General features: G+C 36.7%; 1 protein-coding gene and 1 long non-coding RNA gene across 10 annotated transcripts in view; one reads left to right on the top strand and one right to left on the bottom strand.

Annotated features, from left to right (window-relative positions):
- Positions 1-323: 323 nt before the first annotated feature.
- The window catches only part of LOC309612474, a 109229-nt gene continuing 82935 nt past the window's right edge, over positions 324-26617 (bottom strand). For 2 of the 7 annotated variants that reach the window (XR_014235141.1, XR_014235144.1), the window contains one exon: positions 324-1475. This is a non-coding gene — a long non-coding RNA (uncharacterized lncRNA). Of the gene's footprint in view, positions 1489-2389; positions 2434-4341; positions 4458-4980; positions 6790-14848; positions 15502-26617 lie in introns of those variants that run through there. The other 5 variants (XR_014235152.1, XR_014235153.1, XR_014235154.1 and 2 more) reach the window with 5 other exon arrangements.
- The window catches only part of PAPOLG (poly(A) polymerase gamma), a 33347-nt gene continuing 11255 nt past the window's right edge, over positions 4526-26617 (top strand). Inside the window, exons 1-13 of one of the 3 annotated variants that reach the window (XM_082358090.1) lie at positions 4526-4803; positions 6798-6959; positions 8454-8505; positions 13156-13237; positions 13465-13574; positions 14783-14836; positions 16701-16812; positions 19549-19638; positions 22808-22946; positions 23601-23673; positions 24467-24587; positions 24935-25019; positions 25410-25463. In XM_082358090.1, coding sequence (XP_082214216.1) covers positions 4787-4803; positions 6798-6959; positions 8454-8505; positions 13156-13237; positions 13465-13574; positions 14783-14836; positions 16701-16812; positions 19549-19638; positions 22808-22946; positions 23601-23673; positions 24467-24587; positions 24935-25019; positions 25410-25463 — 1151 coding nt within the window. In that variant the 5' untranslated portion in view covers positions 4526-4786. Of the gene's footprint in view, positions 4804-6797; positions 6960-8453; positions 8521-13155; positions 13238-13464; positions 13575-14782; positions 14837-16700; positions 16813-19548; positions 19639-22807; positions 22947-23600; positions 23674-24466; positions 24588-24934; positions 25020-25409; positions 25464-26617 lie in introns of all 3 variants that reach the window. The other 2 variants (XM_082358089.1, XM_082358091.1) reach the window with 2 other exon arrangements.

Below are 26617 nucleotides of genomic sequence, written 5' to 3'. Positions count from 1 at the left end.
CTCAACAAAACTGGAGGAAAAAAATATTAGGAGTGAAATATTTAGGAGTCACAATGTCTATATTTAAAGAAACTTCAATTTAAAAAAAGTGAAACATATGACAAAATGTTAAAATAATTATTAAATCTAAGTGATAGGTATATGGCTTTATTCCACTACTCTCTCTACTTTTCTGCACATTTATAATTTTCATAATAAGGATAAAAAGCATTTTTAATATCTAGCATTTGTGAAGGTTTAAGGAAATAGACCATCTCATACACATTGTTGGTTAGAGTGTAAATTGGTATAACCTTCTTGGGGGACAATTTGGAATATATAAAATTTATTTATTTATTTATTATTGAAGTATAGTTGATTTACGATGTTGTGTTAGTTTCATGTGTACAGCAAAGTGATTCAGTTATACATATATGTATAAATTAGATTCTTTTTTTAGATTATTTTCCATTATAGGTTACAATATATTGAGTATAGCTCCCTGTGTTGTACAGTAGGTCCTTGTTGTTTATCTATTTTATATATAGTAATTTGTATCTGCTAATCCCAGACTCCTAATTTACCCCTCCCCCCTTTCCCCTTTGGTAACCATAAGTTTGTTTTCTATGTTTGTGAGTCTATTTCTGTTTTGTAAGTTCATTTTTATCATTTTTTATTATTTTTAAAATATTTATTTATTTATTTATTTGGCTGCACCAAGTCTTAGTTACAGCACACGGGATCTTTAGTTGCGGCATGCGAACTTTTAGTTGCGGCAGGTTGGGATCTAGTTCCCTGACCAGGGATTGAACCCCGGCCCCCTGCATTGGGAGTGCAGAGTCTTAGCCACTGGACCACCAGGAAAGTCCCATTTGTATCATTGTTTTAGATTCTGTGATATGTTTTCGATATCATATTTGTCTTTCTCTGTCTGATAAATTTTATTTTTAAATATACATACCCTTTGACATAGTAATCCCATCATTAAGAATCTATTAATGACTAGTGATACAAGTGTAGAGGATATATGTATAAGGATGTTTACTATAGCATTATTTATAATATAAACAAATCTGAGACAAATGAACCAGTGAAATGGTTAAATATATTTTGATAAACATTACATATTATTTATGATAAAGAATACCATATTACTGTTAAAAAGAAAAAGTAGGTGTATATTTCCTATATTGGTTTGCTAGGGCTTCCATAAGAAAGTAACACAGACTAGGTGGGAGGCTTAAACAACAAAGATTTATTTTCTCACAGTACTGGAGGCTAGAAATCTGAGACAACATGTCAGCAGGGTTGGTTTCTTCTGAGGCCTCTCTCCTTGGCTTGTAAATGGCCGTCTTCTCCTGTGCTTTCACATTGCCTTTCCTCTGTGCCATCTGTGTCGAAATTTCCTCTTCTTATAAGGACATCAGTTGTACTGGAGTAGGGGCCACACTAATGACCTTATTTAAACTCTCCAAATATAGTCACATTCTTGGGTGCTGGAAAATAGAACTTCAACATATGAAATTTTGGGGACACAATTCAGTCCATAACATTTCCTACCATAGAAAGATGCTCATGATTTTTTTGGTTAAAAAAAAATCAAAGAGCAGGACAACACGTGCAGTATGACCCCTTTATATTTTTTTCAAAATTAAAAAACAATAAAATCAAAACCTCTGGTACATGTTTATATGTGGTTTGGGTTATATTGAAAACATTCTGGAAGGATAGATACCCAGCCATTAATAATGGTTCCCTGGGGAGTAAAAATGGAGTTAGGAATGGAAGGGAGGGAGAGATTTCCACTCTTTCTTTTCGTTTTTTACAAACATGGGTTACATTTGTGTTTTTTGTTTTGTTTTGTTTTTTTGATGTGGACCATTTTTAAAGTCTTTATTGAATTTGTTACAATATTGCTTCTGTTTTATGTTTTGGTTTTTTGACCATGAGGCATGTGGGATCTTAGCACCTCCTGCATTGGGATCAGGGATCGACTGACCAGGGATCAAGCCCGCACCCCCTGCATTGGAAGGCAAGTCTTAACCACTGAACTGCCAGGGAAGTCCCATGGGTTACATTTGTAATTGGAAAATTTTAGCTTAAAAAGTACAGCTACAATGTAGACCACCCCCCCCACACACATACAAAGGAAAACATATTCTTCCTTGAAAGAAAGTGTCCTTATTGAAATGGGGGTTGGGGACTGGCATTCGATCCCAGGTAGATTTACAAAGATGGGGAAAATGGGAAGAAACAACTAAAAATGAGGCAAACTACAAATAACAATGTAAAACAGAATTAAAAAGTATTTCTGATGTTGACTTTGATAATTACATAAATAAAGGCTTAAAGCTGTCTTTGAAACACTTTAGGATTTCCTTGAACTAGTAGAATTGAAAGCAGAGTTTACCTTTCTTCCAAATTACTGCAGCAGGTAAGAGCAAACAAAGCATTCTATACAGAGAAAAAAGCAAAACAAAAGCATTCTATAAGAGAAAAAAAAGAAAGGAAAGAAGGAAAAGAAATATTTCAAAATTAAATACATAAACAAAGAGAAAAGTTAGGAGATAAAGTTATGGTAATCAATGTAAATAAGAGTTAGATTTATCGAATCCTATGTTCCTGGCGCTGAGCTAAGGACTCTGCCCCATGCAGGTAACAGAATCAGCCTGCAACTCTTTCTGGCTTTGGGGTTTGAAACAAGGCTGAGCCCTGAAGAGAACTCTGTGCAGCTAGTAACAAATGTCTTGGTTAGAAACCTTGAGGAAAGGAGACTTTCTGTCTCCCAGTCTGGCAAGTCCTAAACTGCTGGGGAGATGGGGAGAGGTAGGAGAAGAATTAGCCCTGTGATGCTTCTGGGCTGAGACCACAAGCCCTTCCAATGAGCCCTAGACAAAACCTAGAGGCAGCAAGGACCCTCGAGGCCCATGTGCCAAGAGGACAGGAAGGTGCATTTACCAGGGCCCAGGGCCAGATGTACACAATTTGCCCTAACTCCCCCAATACCTAAGTCTCAAGAAGTGGGAAGGGAAAGACCCAGGATAACCAAGACTGTCAGCCAGCTCAGAAGAATGCGGGGCTCAGGGTCAAAAATTAAGTTTTAGAAAATAAAGTGATATTTCTTGCATGTCTGAACTTTTGGACTGAGATTCATATTGGCTATACATACTCTTCTCATTTAATTCTCTTACAATCCTATTCATTTTACAGATGACGAAAGGACTTTTTAAGGTTAATTTCCCTCAGGTCACAAAACTAGCAAGTAGCAAAACTAGAATTCAAATTTGGGTTTCCCTCACACTGAAGCTCATGCTAGCTATTACTGTATCCTGCTTGGGATAGGTTTGCCTTCTCCCTACCACCTGCACCCAATCCCTACTCCCAAATCTTGCTGATTTAACCGAATACCCTATTCCAGGAAGCCACTATTGACCTTCCCAGCCCTCAAGTTTAGGCGGCCTGCTTTAGGCTTCCCTAAATGCCCTGACCCCATCTTATCATGGACCATACTATATTTTAATGATCTTTGTATATGCTTGTTCTCCTTCACTAGACTGTGAATTCTCAAGAGAGGGAATTAAGTATCTCCTGTGCCTGACACATAGTAGGCTATTTAGTTCTACAACAGAAGAATATCACTTATATTTGACTGTTTCCTCACTAAACTCTAAACTCCATAAAATTAAAGAATATACATCTGGTTTTATGCACAATTAAAGCACCGGAGCCTCACACAGTGCTTGGCACAGATTAGATTTTCAATAAATATTTTTGAATGAATAATTCTGTCTTCTCTATGACTCTGTCTTCTCTATCTACTGTGTCACATTCCAAGAAAAAGCAGCTTCTTGACATTCTTTTCCTTGTAACGACTTAGCGTTTTAAATTGTTTCTGCCCTTTAACTTTTTAAAATTTGTCATCATTTTCCCGTTTTCATCCTCACACTCACACGGAACATGATCTCCACTATTTGAAAGTGTGCGATTTTGATTCAGCCTTGTATTTATCCTCCTACTGCAAACTGCCAGCCTTCCTATCAACCTCCCTTACCTAACTGCTAGAATGCCATGAACCAGGTGCGGTACTTAGAGGTGAACAGTTAGCCTCCAATTTACAAGCTTGCTTCTCTCCGGGGTAACTGCAAAGTCACACGTTCCTGGGTGTGACCTTTTCACGACATAATCTCCTCAACGAGTGGGTTGATTAGATTATTTACGACTATAACCGATTACATTAAAAGTGTGGTAAAATGGAAGAGTTAAGATAGTATTCGCTAGGCAAGGCTGTGAAGTTTTAAAAAATATATGATATAGGCTTTCATAAGAGAATAAGAGAAACAAGGAAAACATGTTCCAAATTACCTTCCAAGCAGTTAGCCTGGATTGACTGTCGCACTGACAAAGGAGGGGACCAAACGCTCCTTCGTACCGGTGTTGGCAGCCGGAGCCGGCGCCTCTGTGGGCGGGGCCACCGGAGCCTCCAGGGACCCAAAGGGGGAGGGGGCGGGGTCAAGGCGTGTCCAGGCCTTCGGGGGCGTGTCCAGGCCTTCGGGGGCGGGGCCGCAGCGCGCGAGGGGCAGGCTGGGAAGCGGCGCCATATTGGCGTCGGCCGCGCTGTATTGTCATAAATAGAGCCGGTTTTCTGGTGTTTTCACTACTCGGTTGGATGCCTCGGCCGTAGTAAGTGAGAGAGTGAGCGAGCAAGCGAGCTACAAGCGAGCGGAGGAAAGTGGACAGGAGGAGAAGGGAAGAGCAAGAACAGGACTCCAGAGCGAAAGACTCGCCGGTGAGGGAGGCGCAGGAAGCGATGAAAGAGATGTCTGCGTAAGTGGTGGGGGCCGGCGGTTGGGGGCGAGGCATAACGGGGTGGGCTGGGGTGGCCGGCCTGGCACCCCGTTTCTGTTCCCTGCCCCTCGCGCCGTGCCCTGAGCTCTCTCGGTGGTCTCCTTCCCCTCTCCCGGCCGTTCGGCAAGGGCACCTCCCCTACACCCGGCGGCTCACCTGGCCACCGCTGCACAGACTCGGGGACTGCAGGAGTCCCCATCTGCCCCTGGCTGCCCTACCTCTGAGGACGCCCCCAGACAAGGTTGCGGCGGAAGAGAGGCGCGTGTGTCCGTGGGGAGAAATTGTCGGTCACTCTCCTGCCCCCAGCGCTGTCTGAGCCGGTCTCTGCTCCTGTCTGCATTGGCGCAAATACCATCCCCCTCCCTCCCCCTCCTCCCTTCCTGACCGGCTGTCTCCACGTCTCCTGGAGTGAATGACCTATCCCAGCCCATGGGTTTCTTTTTCGTAATGACTATGGTCTTTTCACCCTCCCTTGGTCTCCCCACCTATCCACAGTACATCTGCCGGTCTATACCTCCTGCTCATACTTCGATAAGTCAGAAACAGTGTCCGTGCTTGGCAAGATTTTGTTGTAGCTTCTTACATTTTGGTTTGTTAGGAAATAATTTAAACATACAGAAAAATGCAGAGAATAACATAAGCATCATTTGTGTAGCCACCATCCATCTCTCCCAAAGCATAACCTTCCGTGTGTGTGTGTGTGTGTACACACATATCTTTATTTAAAAGAAAACAAGCATACCGAATACATCTGAAGGATTCTGTTACCTTCTTCACTGGTCCATCCACCTCCCTCTCCAGAGTTCCCCACAGTTCCAAATTTGATGCTTATTGCTGCATGTTTTTTTATGCTATTACTACATATGTATGTGTCCATAATTGGCATTGTTTTACTTGTTTTTAAGCTTTATATAACTAGTATCACACTTGTCATTCAACAACTTCTTTAGTGCAACATAGTATCTTTGAGATTTGTCCATGATAGTATTTTCAGCTCTAATTAATTCATATTAACTACTGTATTGTATTCCATTGTAGGGATACACCCTAATTTAGTCCTTTTCCTGTTAGTGATTATTTTAGGTCATTTCTAAGTTCTTTTTGTTTGTTTTTTAATGTTACAGTGTGGCAGTGAACATTTTTGTACATGTCTCCTTGTACACTTGTACTAGACTTGCTCCAGGGGTGTTTACTTTTAAGTGGAATTGATGAGTGGAAGGGAATGTGGAATTCTGTTGCTTGCTTTGTTTTCCTGTCTAGATGAGGGAGGTTCAGAATAATGGATTTGGAATTTCAGTGCTAGTAGGGACCTTGATAGCCAACTTTTTCAGCGTAGAGATAAGAAAGTGGGGCCCAAGGTAGCTGGTGTCATAGACTTCACTTAGAGAATGAAGAAAGCAGTTAACTAGAGTGACAGAATGTTAGGATAAACTGTGATGCAAGCAAGGAATGTTAATGTCGGTTTCCAGGGAACAAATCTAGTTGTGATTTCTTTTTAAAAGCTAGACTATTTCACAAGGACCTGCTAATGGGATGTTTTTGTTTCTGGGGGGGGGTATTGTTTTTACTTAGAGCTTTCTTTCAAGTGGCTGACTGCTTTTCAAAGACTGACTGTAGATGGTACTTGACTTAAGTCTGCAGGGTGTGTAGTGGAGGTGGCCCTGGCCCAGCTCCCATTCAGGCTCTTTGCATTTGAGCTGAGTGGTGTTGGTACAGCTGTCCTGATGCCAACACAGCCTGCTTTTGGCTTGAAAAGACATCCTAACCATGAAAGCTTGAGGCGGTATGAATAGTCCTTCATCAACATAAGCACAAAATATCCTTTTTTCCTTAAAAAAAAAAAAAGCGGGGGCTCCAACCATTAGTATTCAGTAAACTTTTAAGGTAGCTAAAGTAATGAGTGGATTGAGAGATTTAATGTATCAGTATATCATACTTTAAATTTTTTCTGCTGTTTCATTTTTCTTGAACAGAAACACCATGCTGGACAGCCAGCGTCAACAAAAGCATTATGGAATCACCTCTCCAATTAGCTTGGCATGTCCGAAAGAAATTGATCATATTTACACACAGAAATTAATTGATGCCATGAAACCATTTGGAGTGTTTGAAGATGAGGAAGAATTGAACCACAGGTATGTCACTTAAAAATGCAAAATATTTTATAGTACATTCTTTAATCATTAATTCTATGAACATATATCAAGTACCAATTATGTCCCTGCCTAGGGATATAAAAATGACAAAATGAAGAGAAAACTTGGCCCTCCTGGAGTTTATATTTTAGTTGAAGGTTAGAGGAGGAAACTAACAATTAGCCAAGTAAGTAAAATAAATACAGTGTTACACATGACAAGTGCTGCTGAGAAGAATGAAGCTGGGAGAGGAGGTTGTCAGGGAAGGCCTCATTGATATTTGAGGGAAATTTTAAAGGTGAGGGAGGAGCTTTGTGGGTATGAGGGAAGAGCATTCTAGGTAGAAGGCTTGAGGTGGGAGTGTACCTGGTATATTTAAGAAATAGACAGCAGGGTAGCCTAGGTATGTGAAGTAGAGTGAATAAGAAGGGGAATGTGGGCTTAAAGTAAATGAGGTGGGAAGGAGCTTGGAAGGAAAGGTCACTTAGGACCTTGAAAGCCATTTATAATGGTTTTGGCTTTTACTCTGAGTGAGATGGGAAGCTGTTAGGATTTTGAGCAAAAGATTGACATGATTTACTCATGTTTAACATAGTCACTCTGGCTGCTTTACCGAGCATAGTCTGAAGGGGGGTCAAAGGCAGAAGCAGGGAAACTAGTTAGGAGGCTATTATAATAACCCAAGGAAAAACATGATGGTGGCCAGAACTAGGGATGGCAGTGGAAGTGATAAGAAGTAGTAGAATTCTGGATGTATTTTAAAAGTAGGGTGGTTTAATGACTGTGGAATGTGAGGGGGTGGGAGGGGAGGGGTCAAGGGCAATGCCAAGATTTTTGGTCTCAGCATCTCGAAGGATGGGATTCCATTACCTGGGGAAGGCTGAAGGAGAAGCAGGTTCGGACAGATCAGGAATTCAGTTTTTCATGTGTTATCTTTGAAATGCCTAAACTCTTCTATCTTTCTTTTTTTTTTTTTAAATCTGGATTTGGATATGCCATTGGTTGCAAGTTTGTTTTAATATCAAATTGCTTTTATTAAGTAAATTTTATAAAAATTAGCCAATAAATTATTTACCTGTTTTTATTATCCAAAAACTCATAACTGTCAGTGAGAGAATGCTAACCTCTATTATCACCACACTGAATTGATTTTATTCCATAGTAAGGCCAAGAAAGTTGACAGTTCAGTTGGCCTCTGCAGCTTTATTGAAGGTAATTTTGATTTTTTTATTAGGCTTTTTGAATTTTGAAAATAGCTCAAAGACCAAAATACTGTCATCACATTTATCGTCTCTTTGGAACTCTTAGGAACCTAAGAATGCCAAAGAGATGTGCCATGTGTCAACAGATGTGATAGCATTAGCACGTGTATAATATGCTTTTACTCTAGCACCAACACAAAGGTACTGCCTATATGTTTAATTACTTTTTAAAATACTGTTTGTTTTTGGTGTTTGTTTGTTTTCATCTAAAGCATGTTATTTTTTATTATAGGCTGGTTGTTCTTGGTAAACTGAACAATTTAGTAAAAGAATGGATTTCTGAGGTCAGTGAGAGTAAGGTAAGACTCTAAACCAAATTGAATTCATAGTTTCATTATGTCCTGGTAGTAAGATGCAGAGTTGAGAATAATCAGAAATACATTAAAACTTTTTAGTATACTTGGAAATGAATTGGTATAGATATTGAGTCCTAAATAAGTGAGGATTTACCCCAGAGGTAGCCAGTGTCTGACTGCAGTTCCACATAAATGTCTTGCTTGACTCACATGTAGTAGATCAAAATTTAAATACTGAGATTTTACTTTAAAAGCCAGATTGCAGACTTATTGTGAAATACCAGGTCTGGCAGCACTGGGCCTTCTTTTGTGCAAGGCAGGAAGAGGCTTGAATGGAATTGGGCTCCTCCCCTTCGGTGCTTCATGGTCCCCATCACTCCCTGCTCTCTCTGACACAGCAACTGTCATTTATCAGTTTCTGTGTTTCTTATGTGTATACTTTTGTCATTTGCATACCTGCCTGGCCCATGAGACATAGGAGTTTGCAAACCCTAATTTATACTTACACAACTTCTTCCCCCCTCTGGTAGCTTAACTATTTTTCTTCTAAAATCGATTACATTTTTCTTGCTTTCTTAGAGTATTTTGAGTATAATTGAATTCTCATTTGTCAGGGAATCATCACTATGAATATTATTTTACTGGCTATAGTAAAATGAGGTAGGGCATGTTCAACTGGGTAATACTATTTGCCCCTTCACTAAGTGGCTCAAACTGTTGTATTTTAAATTTTAGGTTTTTTTTTTTTTTTTTTAAACCGTTTTCCCATCTCTTAACAGCATTCAGCTGAAAGTTAATGGCTCACAGCAGTAGTGTCTCTCTGTCAAATCCCTTTCTGCCCATTAATCTGCATCAGTTTAGAAATTAGATAAACACCTGTTAGAATTCTTTCTTTTACAACTTTTATTATTTCCTTCTGTACTTATGATACATATATAAAATTGGTTCTTTTAAAAAATGGGCTCTGAATAAGGTTATGAGGGACTGTGCTAATCTACAGTCATTGAGTTTAAATAAATGGTCTTTACGCTGTTTACTTTTGCGGCCAAATGACTGTCTGGCTCATTTCTGAGCTCACAGCAGGGTTATCAATAGTAGAGGTTTTCAGTTAGGTTGAATTCTGAGCAGGTGAAATGCTAATCATGAGTAATAATAAAAAAAAAATTTCATGCTTGTTTCTCTGCTACTAGCTGATCAACTCCTTAAGAAATAAACCTGTCTTATTCACCTGTGCAACCTCAGGACAGAGCTCAGGCATTGAATAAATGTCAGCCCATAATTGCTATGGGTATGCAAACCAGATACACAACTTGCTAGAATTATTTTAAAATCAGAGTATCAAGCTTTTTGACTTCTTGTGTGGTCTTTATGTCAGCTGATGTGGTTGTGCTGAGGTCTTTGCTCCCATCCGTATTCTAGGCTACATCAAGGGAAGTCAAGTGTTAAACTATTCACAAAAGAGGCTAGATTACTTTATTGAGAGATACACCAAACTAATTTTCTTACTGTGTGGTTTTTTGCACCTAAAAGAAAAATCCAGTAGACTCTGTTGCAAGGTCAAAAGGTTTTTTTGTTTTTAATTATTTAAATTGCTTTTTCCCTCATTTCATTCACATCAGTGCTTTAATCCGCAAAGACCAGCAGCTGGTTTCCATTTAATTTCTAGGCATAAAACCATTGTTAAAAATTTGAGGCTTTGCCACTATTTGGCATTTTTTAAGCAAAGAAAATAAAATATCTAATCATTTTAAAAATTTTAATTGGTTTTAACATCGTTATTTGCATAGATAAGGTGATTGGTCTTTTCTTATATCATTATAATTCCCTTTCATTTATGCATATTTTACTTTGAAAAATATCTGAAGGATTTGAGTTAGATCAAAGATCATTTTAATATTCTACACACAGTTGGAATATTTAAAGTTTAAACAGTCCAGAACTCCAAGTCAGATCATTTTAGTTAAATACTGTGGTTTGTGGGGAAAATACTCTGTGATTCAGTTTATCACTTTCTCATAAATCAAGAAGAAATCATGCTTTTCAAAGTAGGAAGGTAAACTAAAAGGGGCTTCTCTATCCTTTTGATTCATGTTAGTCATCAATAATTTTATTAACTCTTTCTAGCTATTATTTGTGGTACTCTTGAAACATGTCCGTTAAACAGAGAAAATAAACATAATGTCCTGTTATGCAGATACTTATAGTCAATTTCATTAGCAGATATTACTCTTTGGAACTTGGACTGGGCATTTTGGGGAAGTAGAAGTAGTAGACATAGTGCTCACCTTCAAGGAATTCAAATATAGTTGAAGAGATGGAACTAACATACACAGAATAAAAAAAGTCAATAAAGGTAGTATAAAAGTGGTTAAAGATAATAACAGTAGAGGAGCACAGGAGGAAAAAAGAGCTTGTTACGAGGTGGATAATCAAAGAAAGCTTCATGAGGGAGGTGGAACTTGAAGTGATCTTTGAAAATTAGATGGTATTGAGATACCCAGAGAGGATGGCAAGCATTTGAGAGAAGGAAAATGGCAAGTGCAATGGAAAGGAGACTAGGTTATGTAACATGTTGGCAGTTGGAGCGTCAGAAGGGAATATCAGGAGACAAGGCAAGAAAGATCCTTAAGAGCATACCGTGGAAGTCCTTGGGATCCAAGGATCAGTATCCGTAGAAGAATGCATTGGCAAGTTTTGAGCAGAAGAGTTATGTAATAGAGTTAATTTAAGAACACCAGCCAGTGAATTTTTAACAAAATGGAGTAAGAAATAAAGACTGATGGCAAGAGGGTAACTTACGATACTGTTAAATAGCACAGAACGGGAGTGGGTGGGGAGAAAGTGACATGTGAGGGATATAACCTAAGAATTGGTAAGCCAGGAAGAATAATAATGACTTATAGGTATGGGCAGTAAGGAAAATAAGGAACAAAAATAGAGAACTCAGGAGGTATACCTGGTTTATCATAGGAAGAATTTTTTGCTAGGTTTCAGGCAAGGATATTGAAGTGGATCAGAAAGTCTGAGTGAAAATATCTGATGGGCAGTTAGAATTGGCTCTAGAGAGAGGTGAAAAGTAGCGTAATTCTGGTACAACCAAAAATATGTTAATTAAAGTTGTTAGATTAGCTCTCATAAGGAGATCATGTCAAGAATTACCCCACTTTCTTGCAGAAATATTACAGAGCTAGAATCAATAAGTTAAGCATATCTGTCACAAAAACTAAAGGGGAGATGGTATTAGTCAAGAGTATGATAACTGTAGAGAGCTGAAAGTGCATTAATTTGGTAGTTGCAAGTTCCTTGGTGACTATTAAGAGTGATGGAGCCAAATCAGGTAATTTGGGGGGACAGGTAGGGTCAAGTGATAAAAAAATGTTTTTCTTAAGATAGAGATGTGTGCATGTATACTGGACACAAATTTGTCTTGTCTTTCCTCTGGGAATACCTTCATTACTTCAGCTGCAATCAAAAAAGCTCTGAAGTACTTTTACAAATGTCAGCTCACCAAACTTGACAAATGTAGTACATATCAGTAGCATTTAGGCAATTTTTTAAAATTGAGGTATAGTTTATTTACAATATTATGTAAATTTCAGGTGTACAACATAGTGATTCTCAATTTTTAAAGGTTATATACTCCACTTATAGTTATTATAAAATATTGGCTATATTCCCTGTGCTATACAATATATCCTTGTAGCTTATTTATTTTATACATAGTAGTTTGTACCTCTTAATTCCCTACCCCTATCATGTCCCTCTCCCTTTCCCTCTCCCCACTAGTGACCACTAGTTAGTTCTCTGTATTTGTGAGTCTGTTTCTTTTTTGTTATAGTCACTAGTTTGTTTTATTTTTTAGATTCTACATGTCAGTGATATCATACAGTGTTTGTCTTTCTCTGTCTGACTTATTTCACTAAGCATAATACCCTCGAAGTCCATCCACGTTGTTGCAAACGGCAAAATTTTATTCTTTTTTATGGCTAATATTCCATTCTGTATATATACCGCATCTTTATCCATTCATCTGTTGATGGACACTTAGTTTGCTTCCGTGTCTTGGCTATTGTAAATAATGCTGCTATGAACATTAGGGTGCCTATCTCTTTTCAAATTAATGTTTTCATTTTCTTTGGCTATATACCCAGGAGTGTAATTGCTGGATCATGTGGTAGTTATTTTTTTTTTAATTATTTATTTATTATTTGGTTGTGCCTGGTCTTGCTGCAGGTGGGCCCCTTAGCTGCGGCTCAAAGGCTCCTTAATTGTGGCTCGCTGGCTCCCTAGTTGCGACGCATGGGCTTCTTAGTTGCGGCATGCAAACTCTTAGTTGCGGCATGCATGTGGGATCTAGTTCCCTGACCAGGGATCAAACCCAGGCCCCCTGCATTGGGAGTGTGGAGTCTTAACCACTGCGCCACCAGGGAAGTCCCTGGTAGTTCTGTTTTTAGTTTTTTTTAGGAACCTTACTACTGTTTTCTACAGTGGTTGCACCAATATACATTCCCACCAATAGTCTACAAAGGTTCCTTTTTCTCCACATCCTCGTCAACATGTATTAGAGCATTTAGACAATTTTAATGCTAAATAATTTGAACAATTGAATGCCTTAAAATTTTTTTTATTTTATTTTAGAATCTCCCACCTTCTGTTGTGGCTACTGTTGGTGGAAAAATTTTCACCTTTGGCTCCTATAGGCTTGGAGTACACACCAAAGGTAATTGCTTTTCTATGTTTTACTGATAAGAACTTTCGATAACAAACTTACTTGTCGTTCATAATTAGAAAATACAGAGGAAAAAATTCCCATTATCTCACTACTAGAGTACTATATTATTTCCTATATTCATCTTACATAGTTTCTTCTGTACATATGTTTGTGTATACAAAAATGTAATACATATTCAATATACTGTTCTTGATAATAAATACTTTGATTTGCAGGAGCTGACATTGATGCACTTTGTGTTGCTCCAAGACATGTGGAGAGATCTGATTTTTTTCAGTCTTTTTTTGAAAAATTGAAACATCAAGATGGCATTAGAAACTTAAGAGTAAGTATCCTCTCGTATTTAATAATTTGAATTTGTTAACAGATAACTGCAAAAGTTAGGGCTTATGATGGTTGACGTATTTCTTAAGAAGTTGCTGTATCTTGTTAAAATAACAGTAATGACTAAAAACATGGGCTTTTTAGTTATACACACCTGCGTTAAATCTAGAATCTACCACATACTAGCTCGTGGATTTTGGTCAAGTTACCTATTCTCTCTGAGTCTCAGTTTCCTTAGCTATCAAATGAAGATCTAGTGATAACATTCTTATAAAGTTTTTTTGGAGGATTGATGAGATAATTTACATAAATCATTTACTATAATATCTGATAAATGGTTGGTGCACAGCAAATGGTGGCTCATTATGTATAATGTTCAACTAGTAACTCTTTATGTGTGTATATCTAGCCATTCATTCAGCAAATAAAATTTCAGCACCAATGATTCATCAGATACTGGCCTTAGTCCCACAAATACAAGAGCGAACAAGATAGTTTATGTGAGGGAGGGACTGGGGGTACTAAACAAACAGGTAGTTTTAATGCAATCTCAAGTGCTTGGATAAGGTGAAGCTCAGAGAATTTGTGTTATTTGGGTGTCTGGGAATGGAGAAGGAGGTTAAGAATTTGTTAGGTTGGGGAATTCCCTGGTGGTCCAGTGATTAGGATGCCAAGCTACCAGTGCAGGGGGCGAGGGTTTCATCCCTGGTCGGAGAACTAAGATCCACACATGGCAGTGGGGCCAAAAAATTTACAAAAAAGAAAAAAAAATTGTTAGGTTGGGGGATTAAAGAAGGCTCAGAGAAACGTTTCTACTAAATCCAAATGATAAAGATTTTTTTTGATAGATTAGTCATGGGATCTGATATTTTAATATCTAACACTAGTGCTTTTTGTAAATAATCAGTTTTCAGCTAAGTTCAACAAATAGTAAATACCCAGATGATAGCAGTTCTGCCTGCCAGTTTCTGATGAATAGTTTTAGAAGGATAATATGTTAGGTAACTACTGTCATGGACATTTTGCGTATCTTAAACAACACAGTCACAAAGTAGAAGTGCTTGCATAGCTAGAATGAGAAACTAAGAAAATTTTCACTTTTCCTACTGAGTTAAATAAAAATTGGGAGAAAAAGTATTCATGTTATTGGCATTTGGGAAGGATAAAGGATTACACCTTATTTGTTATAATTGTTTTCTTTTTTTGTAGGCTGTAGAAGATGCCTTTGTTCCTGTTATAAAATTTGAATTTGATGGAATTGAAGTAAGTGTTAAATATTTTTCTGACTTTACAATTGAACTATTTAACCTATATGGGTTTGTTTGTTTTATAGTTTAAAAATCAGACTTATATAGGCACGAATTTTAAGGAATCAAATAGTCTAGTCATGGTGAGTCCTTCCTCACCATGGGAAAGGAACCAACCTCCATCCCTACCCCCAAGATGTTTATACACATCCTTCTCATTCCCATAATCTCCTAAAATAATTATATTATTATAGTTTTAGTTGGAGCAGTATTCAGTGTTTATATTATTATGGTCTTATAAATAATGTTCAAAACTGGGCACAAAATGTACAAGGTTGCCATTCTTTGCTGTGTGGCTTTTGTTTTCTTGGGAGTTAATGTTTTGTGTTTTATTTGCTTGATGTTTATACTTTGACTAATTCAAATTCAGTCTCTCCTAGTTGTCTAAATCTCCACTAAATAGATTTGGATTTCTCAGGTGTCCTGTCATTATTGTCTTGAAAAAAATCTCACTGATTCTTCTCACTTCTTCTAATCCACACTGATTGTTCTCCATGACTGATATACAGCTGTCATTCTGACACCTTTCTTCTCTCATCCTGGGATTTCCTTTTGCTTCTCTCTTGAGTTTTCTTCTTTCTTGACTTACTTTCATTTTAGTGGCACTCATCCACCAGCTTCCTGAAAAAGAGCACATATTTTTGAGATCTTGAATGTTTACAAATATCTTTATTTTGTTCTCACACCAAATTGATAGTTTGGCTAAGCATAGACTTCTAGGTGGGAAATAATGTTTCTCAGAATTTTGAAGGCCTTGCTTCATTGTCTTCTAGCTTCCATACTCTGTTGAGGAGCGTGAGGCCAATTTGATTACTCATCGTTTGTATGTGACCTATTTTGTCTTTTTGGCCACTTGTGTGATTTTCTTTTCTTCTTTTTTCCCTGGTCTTCATAGTTGTAAAATTCATGGTAATACACTTTGTTTTGGTATGTGTCTTTTCAACCAAATGTGCTAAGGCACTCAAGTAGTTCTTTCAATTTGGAAATACCTGTCCTTCAGTTCTTGGAAATTGTATTGAATTCAATTGTGTTGCCCGCCTTTGTTTTCTGTCCTCTTTCTGGAACTCCTAACATTTGTATGTTGGACCCCCAGGACTGCCATTTTTTTTTTTTTGGTTTTTTTTTTTTTTTTTTACTTCTTCTTTCCCACTTATAACTACATCTTCATATTTTTGTTCTGCTTTTTTGGGGTTTTCTCATCTTCTAAATGTTCTCTTGTTTTCCATTTCTGCCATCATATTTTTAATTTCTAAGAATACTTTTTTATTCTCTAAATGTTCCTTTTTAAGAACTTATTTACAGCCTCCTGTCCTTATTTCCCAGATATAATATGTTTTATCTCTGCTTCCTTAGATCTGCTGAGTCTGTTACCATTTGTCCATCTGCTTTCCACATTTCATGGTTTTTACTGTTGTCTCCTTCTGTTCTCTTTGACTTAGTGGGTTATGCCTTTAAAAACAAAATAAAACTAAAACAAAAAAACAAAACAAAATTTTGCTGGTATTTTAGTGGGGTTCCAAGAGGGAGTGAATGTAAATGTGTTGGATCTGCCATCTTTATCTAGAAATTCACTTAGAAGGTTTTGATTTTTTTTAATGATTGGCAAAATTAAAATGCTTTCCCTTAATTTGAAAATTATTCTCCTAAAACTTTGCAGTGATTTTCCAATGTGATATTACCTGCATAGGCCTTTGGAAGTTTTGGTAGAACTTCCCAAACTAATAGAACTTTTTACATTTTTGAGGTGGGAAGGGGGGAGAATGGACTAAAAGGAGAAAAAGTAATATTTCTCTCTCTCTTTTTTTTTCATCTTTCCAAAGATTGATCTAGTCTTTGCAAGACTGGCAATACAAACCATATCAGATAATTTAGATCTAAGAGACGACTCTCGACTGAGAAGCCTTGATATAAGGTGTATTCGCAGCCTAAATGGTAAGCTTCTAAAAAGAAATCTTAGATACCTGCTTGAAAACAATTAGACAAATAGAGATCTTTTTGCAAAACTATTAATAGACTATTTAAGAATTAGACAGACTCGGTTAAAAATGATGTAATTTTCTTTATACAAGTAATCTGATCACATTTAAGCATCTTAAAACACAAATTTACTTGAAATGTTTATGTTTATAGCAGTGGTCCTCAAACGTATTGGTCTCAGTACCCTTTTATACTGTAAACATTTTTTGGACCCCCCCCCCAAGATCTTCTGTTTATGTGAGTTATATTTATCAATTTATCATATTAGAAATAAAAACTGAGAAATTTTTAAGGTGTTTAACTATTAGTTCATTTTAAAATAACAATAGTAAACCCATTATAAGTGAATATAAATATATTTTTGTGTGAGAATGGCTTTTTTATTTTTTTGCATTTTTGCAACTCTTTAATATTTGACTTAATAGAACACAGCTAGATTCTCATATCTGCTTTTGCAGTCAATCTCTTGTAAAATTTTGTTTTGATTGAAGTATAGGAAGAAAATCTGGCCTCTTAAAGGTACGTAATTGGAAAAGGAAGGAGTATTTTCATAACCTTTTTAGATAATTGTGGGTATTCTTTAATACTACACCAAAACTTGACTGATGACAATTTCCTTTTTTTTTAAAATAATCTTTCTGGTGGAAGCCTCTTTTTTTAAATTTATTTATTTATTTATTTTTCTTTTTAAATTTTATTTATTTTATTTTTTGCTGTGTTGGGTCTTCATTGCTGCACGCGGGCTTTTCTCTGGTTGCGGCGAGCGGGGGCTACTCTTCATTGCGGTGCATGGGCTTCTCATTGCGGTGTCTTCTCTTGTTGCAGAGCACAGGCTCTAGGCGCGGGAGCTTCAGTAGTTGTGGCACACGGGCTCAGTAGTTGTGGCTCACAGGCTCTAGAGCACAGGCTCAGTAGTGGTGCACAGGTTTAGTTGCTCCGCGGCATGTGGGATCTTCCAGGACCAGGGCTCGAACCCGTGTCCCCTGCATTGGCAGGTGGATTCTTAAGCACTGCGCCACCAGGGAAACCCAATTTCCTTTTTCTTTTCAACAGCTTTATTGAGGAGTAATTTCATACCATAAAATCCATCCTTTTTAGGTGTACGATTCAGTAGTCTTAGTATATTCACAGAGTTGTGCACCACAATCCGATTTTAGAACATTTTCGTCATTCTCAAACGATCCCTCATACCCATTTGCAGTCATTCCTTTTTCTAACCTCCCAATCCTAGGCAACCACTAATCTACTTTCTATCTCTATAGATTTGCCATTTCATACAAATGGGATCATATAATATGTGGTCTTTTGTGTCTGGCTTTTTTCACTTAGCATAATGTTTGTGAGGTTTATCCACGTTTGTAGCATATATCAGTAGTTTGTTCCTTTTTTTGCTGAATAAAAGTGATCTTTTTAAAGTGTTAATTAGAATATCAAACCTAAAACTGTATTAGTTAACTTTTTGTACTCTGTTGCATTAAAATCTATTGGTCTGTCTTATTCTTTGAATGGATCTTTTACCCATGCATGATTTTGTCCTATCATGCGTTAGTCATTTCGAAAATACTGGCTCACAAAGTTATTTGGATTGTCTAAATGTTAACACACATTTCATTATAAAATAATTTTTTAAAAATCACATTCATTAATGTCACCACCAATCTCATTAGAAAAGTCTGAGTCTTGGAAAGCTGTCAAGCTCACACTAGCAGATACCAGTTGTCCAAAATTCTAATTTTTACTTGAAACTTCAAGTTTTATTATTGGCAACAAATTTTGTCATTTGTTTTCCTAGAAGTGAGGGGCTCACTTTGTTCATTTTTTAGGAAATGTCTGCTAAATACCCAAGTATGAATAACTGTAGTTGTCTTGTCAATCACTCTTTCAAGTAAAACTGGTGTTCCTTGAAAAAAACAGATAGTTCAGCTTACCTTGAACATGTTCAAACATCACACACGTTCCTTTCCTGTTTTCTAACTGCAAATTTGTGGTGAAGATAATATTGTCTACTATTTCAGTTTGTTGCCATGGCTTTGATTCACTGCTAAGACACCAGCAATTTTACCCCCACCACTGGTTTGGCACCATGAGTGCAAATGTTAACACAGTGAAACAGGCAAAGAAAGCATTAATATTATAGAAATAGATTTGACCTAATAGATTCCCAGGAGTCCACTGACCACACTTTGAGAACCACTGGTTTATATTGGGTTGGCCAAAAAGTTCATTCAGGTTTTTCCATAAGCTGTTATGGAAAAACCCAAATGAATTTTTTGGCCAACCCAATATTTTGTTTAACTTAATCATTGCATTTTGCTGTATTTCCAGAGTGCAACAGTAAATCACAGTATTTGTGGATAAGGTTTGCATTAAAGCAATAACAGTTTTATAAGTTGGAGGCATTTGATTAACAGTAAAGCCAAAGGTGGAAAAAAGCTAAAAAGATATTCAGACTCATCTCTTATTTTAATATTGGATTGTATAACCCATGTGCTTTTTAATTCTTTATAAGCAAAGTGATTTCTCTTATATAAGGGCTACATTTAAAGTACATAATTTAAAGTACATAAAGAAATTAAACCTCATATTTTAGTATCTTTGATATTTTTAGCATTTGAGAGTCAAAGTTAGAAGGACATTTGAATTAACTGGAATTTGTTGCATAATGAAAAATGAATGCTTTATGTTTTTCAGGGTGTAGAGTTACTGATGAAATTTTGCATTTAGTGCCAAATAAAGAAACTTTCAGACTCACCCTAAGAGCAGTCAAACTATGGGCAAAACGTAAGTATCCCAAATCTTTTATTTTACGTTTGCATTATAAAATTATAATTTTCAGTTGCTCATGGTAGAAGCACATATGGGAATTCCTGAACCTGTTGATACCTTGGGGGATTGAGGTGCAGTAAGCTTTGGAGAAGCTGTTTCTTTTTCAGGTGTGATGCTTACCAGTGCTCTGACGTGTGACTCTACCTTCGTCTCCCAGGGGTGAAAACTAAAAGCCCCTGACTTTACATCTTGGGGTACAGCCAGGGAGTCAGAATGAGTTAGAACTTGAAGAGTAAAACCCTTACTCCTGTTCGAGCTCGCTATAGACAGGACCATCTTATCATCTCTGTCTCCCCATTACCAGAGAGAGGCTGGTGTATAGCAGGTGTTCAGTAAATTTATTAAATGAAGAACCTACTGTGATAGTTTTAACCTTTTGTTTTTACCTTTCAACACTCTTCTAATAAAGCCTTGAACTGTACTAGTTTATATATATAGGATGTGGTTCATAAAAGACCCAGCCCTGAGCTGGCACAGCACATTTTGTATTATTTGTAACTACATTTAAGCTGTGCTGCACTTCTGGCATCAGGTTTTACAGTCTAAAACAGTGCTTTCGAATCAAACCTTCTGTGATGATGGAAGTATTTCATATCTGTGCTGTCCAATACAGTAACCATATGGCTGTTGAGCACTTGAAATGTGCACCTGAGGAACTGAACTTAAATTTTATTTAATTTTAATTAAATTTAAAATTAAATAATATCTAAAAGAAGTGAAAACATAGGTCCTCACAAAAACTTTTACACAGATGTTCATAGCATTATTAATAATGTCAAAGTGGAAACGACCACAAAATGTGGTATATTCATAATGTGGAATATTATATGGCAGTTAAAAGGAGTGAAATATTGATACATGTTACAACATAGATGAACATTGAAACCATTATGTTAAGTGAAAGAAGCCAGTCTGCATATTGTATAATTCCATTTATGTGAAATGTTCAGAGTAGGCATATCTATAGAGGTAGAAAGTGGATTAGTGGTTGCCTAGGTCTGGGAAGACTTGGGGGAAATAAGAGGTGTGTGACTGTTAAAGTTTTCTTTTTGGGGTGATGAAAATGTTCCAGAGTTGATTAAAGTAATGATTACACAACTCCGTGAATAGAATAAAAACCATTGAATTTTATACTTAATCGATGAATCTTATGGTATGTGAATGATAGCTCAATAAAGCTGTTACCAAAAAAATAATATATATAGGCACATGTGACTTGTGGCTACCATATAGGACAGTACACATCTAAAAAGACCTTAAGCAAGTAGAATTTGTCCTTGGGCTCAATTACATTGTGTAGGCAGGGTAAAGTAATCTGCAGTAAAGGGGTATCATGAACAATTTGTTTTTCCTTATAAATACCATGTTTTGTCAATTATTAGATGCATGTTTTTCACATTTAACATAACTGAAATGATATTTTGTATTTTTTTCTCTTGCTTAATGGGACATAAAATCATCTATATTATATAATAACTGAGGACATCTTAGTTTTGATGAAATATGGTAATGCTTCTTTATAGATTGCTATGAGAAACAATCATTCAAAAAAAAGAAACAATCATTCAAGAAAATGAGTAATATCAATGGTTTATTGTACTTTATGGAGAGGTATACAAATTTTTGCACAATACAGAAGTCAGTCCCCAACTTTACAGTTGAATTTTTAAATGCCCAAGAACATGATTAGGGTAGTTTCCCCCCTTATCCGCCATTTTGCTTTCTGCAGTTTCAATTACCTGCAGTCAACTGTAGTCTGAAAATATTAAATGGAAAATTTCAGAAATAAACAATTCATAAATTTTAAATTGCATGCTGTTCTGAGTAGTGTGTGTGATGAAATCTCTCGCTGTCCTGCCCGGGACAGGGATGGTATTGCAGTACTTGTGTTCAAGTAACCCTTATTTAACTTATTAATGGGCCCAAAGTGCAAGAGTAGTGATGCAGGCAACTTGGATTTGCCAAAGAGAAGCCTGTAAAGTGCTTCCTTTAAGTGAAAAGGTGAAAGTTATCAACTTAAGGAAAGAAAAAAACCATATGTTGAGGTTGCTAAGATCTACATAAGAACAAATCTTCTATCATGAAGTTGTAAAGGAAGAAAAAGAAATTCGTGCTAGTTTTGCTGTCTCACCTCTGTGAAACTGCGAAAGTTGTGGCCACGGGACTTCCCTGGTGGCGCAGTGGTCAAGAATCCGCCTGCCAATGCAGGGGACACAGGTTCAAGCCCTGATCCAGGAAGATCCCACATGCCGCAGAGCAACTAAGCCCATGTGCCACAACTACTGAGCCTGCGTGCCACAACTACTGAAGCCCGCGCGCCTAGAGCCCATGCTCTGCAACAAGAGAAGCCACCGCAATGAAGAGTAGCCCCCACTCACCGCAACTAGAGAAAGCCCCAAAGACCTGACGCGGCCAAAAATAAATAAATAAATAAATAAATAAGTAAATAAATAAATAAATAAATTTTTAAAACGTTACAACCACAGTTAGTGATAAGTACTCAGTTAAGATGGAAAGGGCATTAAATTTGTACAATAAGATATTTTGAGACAAAAAGAGGCCATATTCACATAACTTTTATTATAGTATACTGTTATAATTGTTCTATTTTTATAATTGTTGTTAATTTCTTACTGTGCCTAATTTATAAGTTAAACTTTATCATAAATATCATTACCATCTCGTGTTTCAGGCATCCACTGGAGGTCTTGGAAGGTTTCCCCCACAGATAAGGGGGAACTAGTGTACTGTTGAAAAGTTTTTCTTCCCTACTTGTGGACCCTCCGAATATCTTTCCTCCTCCCTTTCATTTCTCTCTCAACCACAGATATTGAAAGGTGGGAAATTCCAATGTCATATCAGTAGAGCCCAGTTGGACAGTCAGAACTGAGGCAAGGAACTGAGATGTCTGTATTGGAGGGCAAAGTAGGGGGTAAGATGAGCAGCTTAGGGTTTACTGATAAGGATGTGAGCCTAACACGAAGGTCTGTTTGTTGATTTTAATGTTTCTATAAGGGGGAAGAGTTCTAAGCAAATCTTAGGAGGGAAGTTACACTGTTCCTTACACTTGAATGTCATGGATAGTAGGTCCTAACAATAATTAACAACTGTATTAATTTTCTAGGACGTGGTATTTATTCCAACATGTTGGGATTCCTTGGTGGTGTCTCCTGGGCAATGCTAGTTGCAAGAACTTGCCAATTATATCCAAATGCAGCAGCTTCTACTTTAGTTCATAAGTTCTTCTTAGTTTTTTCCAAGTGGTAAGTATTCATATGCATATTTTCACTACTTACTAACCTCTGCCTATATATAAATTTGTTTGCAAATTTAAGAGCTATGCTTACACCTTTTCTGTCGTCTTACATTCCTTTTTTTTTTTTTTTCCTTTTTTAAGTTAAATTTAAAAACATCAAATTTGAGGCAATGATGGGACCCCAGATGGTGTTTTCTTCTAGGGGGAACTGTAAATGTGGGCCTTTAGCTTATGAGAGTAGTCTTTGCCAATTACTAGCTATACAGAGGTTAAGATCTCCTCATATGTAAACTAAAGATGATAACCATAGCTGCTGCACACAATTTATTAGGAGTATTCTCAGTAAATGTTAGCTGTTGCTGTTATTAAATTATCAGAGTTAAGTCCATGAAAGCAAATGAGAAGGAAAGAAAAAATTCAGGTTTAACTTAGTTACAGCTAATGGGCAAAGTAGTATTTGCCCTTTCAGAGAACACTGCTTTAAAATAAGCAGCTTTTTCCTTTGTATACTCCCTTCCTTTGTCAGTTTCTTTTTTTTTTCAATACCAAATAACCAAAACATTTGCTATGTGAAAGTTGGAGCAGCATCTAATGATTTTAACATTTCATGTAGTTCCTGAAATGAGGTCTTATGTGAGTTTATTTGCCTATTTCATGTTAGGGAATGGCCAAATCCTGTGCTGCTAAAGCAACCAGAAGAAAGCAATTTGAATTTGCCAGTTTGGGATCCTCGGGTATGTGACTTATTACGGCATTTCATTAAAACCTTTTAGGAATAGGATGATCTGTAAAGTGCAATCTAGTTAAGGATAATTCCTCTTGTTCCTGTTCATCTTCCTTCTGTGTAACTGTAGTCCTTTCCCTCCCTCTACTGTGTTTTTTTGGTGCAGATGATTTGTATCTCCAATGCTGATCCAAATGTTATGTCATTAAAAATCACCCATATAAGACTTGATGAGTGGGTATATCAACCAAGATGTTATAATCTATTGTTAAAAACTGTCTTATAAGTAATTAGTTACTAATAATAAAGTACTGAAGTATATAAAAGATGTACTTTGCAGTACAGTTTAAAACAGATTCATGGTTCCAAGATAGCATAACTCTCACTCACCTTGCATTTTAATTTGCTTTTAGAGTGAGTACTCATTCCTCTGAGTAACCAAGGGGAAGTCATCTGTTGAATAGGTGCAGAAAGAGGATAGAGAACCATTGGACCAGATAATCCTTTTTGCACTTATGATATTGTATTTCCTTGGTTCTAAAAGACCACTGTTTATAAGCTGCACCATCCATTTAACAGCTTTTTGGAGGAGAAATAAACTTCTGCAGAGTTTTCTTTAACTCTGATTATCAGACACATCTGACTTCAGAAATAAATGAAGTTGGGGAGGGGAAATGTACTTCTTAGAACTGAGGAGATGTAGTATTAAATTTATATTTCATATTCTTCAGACTTTTGGGGAAATGAAGTGAGGACAACTGAAATAGGAGAATAGATCAATTATTCTGCTTCTAATTTCACAGGTAAATCCATCAGATAGGTATCATCTCATGCCCATAATCACCCCTGCCTACCCACAACAGAATTCTACGTATAATGTGTCCACATCAACTCGAACAGTAATGGTAGAAGAATTTAAACAAGGTAAACCTGTTAGCCCTATTACCCTTTACATGTTCCCACGAGTTTTTGATTGACAACAGTTTTATTCTCTATTGCAGTTATGCCTATTATTTCTAAAAGTTCTTTCAAATGTGTATTTTTTAAGTACTTGGTTTTGCAAAATATATGATAATATGAAGGCCAAAAATAGAGCCACCCCAGTCTGGTTGAAATTGACTTTCATGTTCTAAGAAAGAGCATAATAAATCTACACTTTTTTTTACTCAGGGATTTGGTGGGGTTAGAACTTTGGGGGTAGGGTCACACAGGAGCTGATAATACCATGGTCAGTTTTCAAAATCACTGTCTATCTGTCTCTCTTTCTTTAGGTCTTGCAGTCACAGATGAAATTCTTCAAGGGAAATCAGATTGGTCCAAACTCCTTGAGCCACCAAATTTTTTCCAAAAATATAGGTATGTGAAATTTTGCATTTTGTGTGTGTGTGTTTAAGGAAGAAGAATGTTAAACTTACAAAGTTAATACACGATAAGTGACATCACTTATATTTTAAGTGAGGTAAAGAATAGGTTAGCAGAAACCCTAGGTGATGAGAAAGTCTCTGTATTCTAGTAGTGTCTAACCCAGTATTTGTGGGGTTTTGGGTTTAGTGAATTGTTTTTAATTACAAGGTCTAGAATTAATTTTGTGAAAATCAGAGCATGTTTTAATTTTCATAAATGTGTGCCTGTATTAGCTGTTTTGTTCATTGGGAGGGAGAAAGAAAAAGTAATGATGGAAAGTCAGACCCTAACAATGTTTCTCTGACTTTTTTCCCCCTGATTATTGCTGAAAATTCTTCACAGACATTATATAGTATTGACTGCCAGTGCATCAACAGAAGAAAATCATCTAGAGTGGTAAGACATTTCAAGTTCTCTACTTACTGTGTGATGATAACATATTTATATGGTGCTTTATCATTTCTAAAACACTTTCTCTATTTTCAGAATTATTAAATCTTATTGATGACTGTTGTACTTGACCATGAAGCATCAGTGTTTAAGAAATGCCATCAGATTAATGTTTCAGAATTGGAAGTGACATGAGATAAGAATACATGTACAGATTTTTGCCTTTTGTCACTTCTCAGAGTCAGATTTAAGCAAAATTGTGAGGCAGTTTGAATGATTCTGATACCTAGCCTATTACCATATATATATATATATATATATACACACACACACACACACACACACACACACATACACACACACACACACCTAGCCTATATATACACATATATGTATTTTGAAGTATAGTTGATTTACAGTATTATATTAATTTCAGGTGTACAGCATAATGATTCATTATTTTTGCAGATTATACCCCATTAAAAGTTATTACAAGATAATGGCTTTAATTCCCTGTGCTGTACAACATATCCTTGTTGCTTATCTATTTAATACATAGTTAAATCTGTTAATCCTGTACTCCTAATTTGTCCCTCCTCTTTTCCCTCTCCCTTTGGTAACCACTTGTTTGTTTTCTGTATCTGTGGGTTTGTTTCTGTTTTGCATATACATTCATTTGTATTATTTTTCAGATTCCACATATAAGTGATATAATATAATACAGTATTTGTCTTTCTCTGTCTGACTTATTTCACTAAGCATAGTATTCTCCAGGTCCATCCACATTGCTGCAAATGTCAGAATTTCATTCTTTTTACGGCTAAGTAGTATTCCATTTTGCACATACACCACAACTTTATCCATTCACCTGTTGATGGGCACTTCAGTTGCTTCCATGTTTTGGCTATTATAAACAGTGCTGCTGTGAACATTGGGGTGCGCGTATCTTTTTGAATTAGTGTTTTCATTTTTTCCAGATATATACCCAGGGGTGGAATTACTGGATCATATGGTAGTTCTGTTTTTGGTTTTTTAAGGAACCTCCATACTGTTTTCCATAGTGGCTGTGCCCATTTACATTCCCCCCAACAGTGCACAAGGGTTCCCTTTCTTCCACATCTTCCCCAACATTTGTTATTTATATACTTTTTGATGACATC

Source organism: Balaenoptera borealis (assembly GCF_965194805.1).
Source record: "Balaenoptera borealis genome assembly, chromosome: 15".
In the NCBI taxonomy this organism is placed as follows: Eukaryota; Metazoa; Chordata; class Mammalia; order Artiodactyla; family Balaenopteridae; genus Balaenoptera; species Balaenoptera borealis.
Note: the sequence above shows the minus strand (reverse complement) of the source record. Positions and strands in the feature narration are given on the sequence as shown.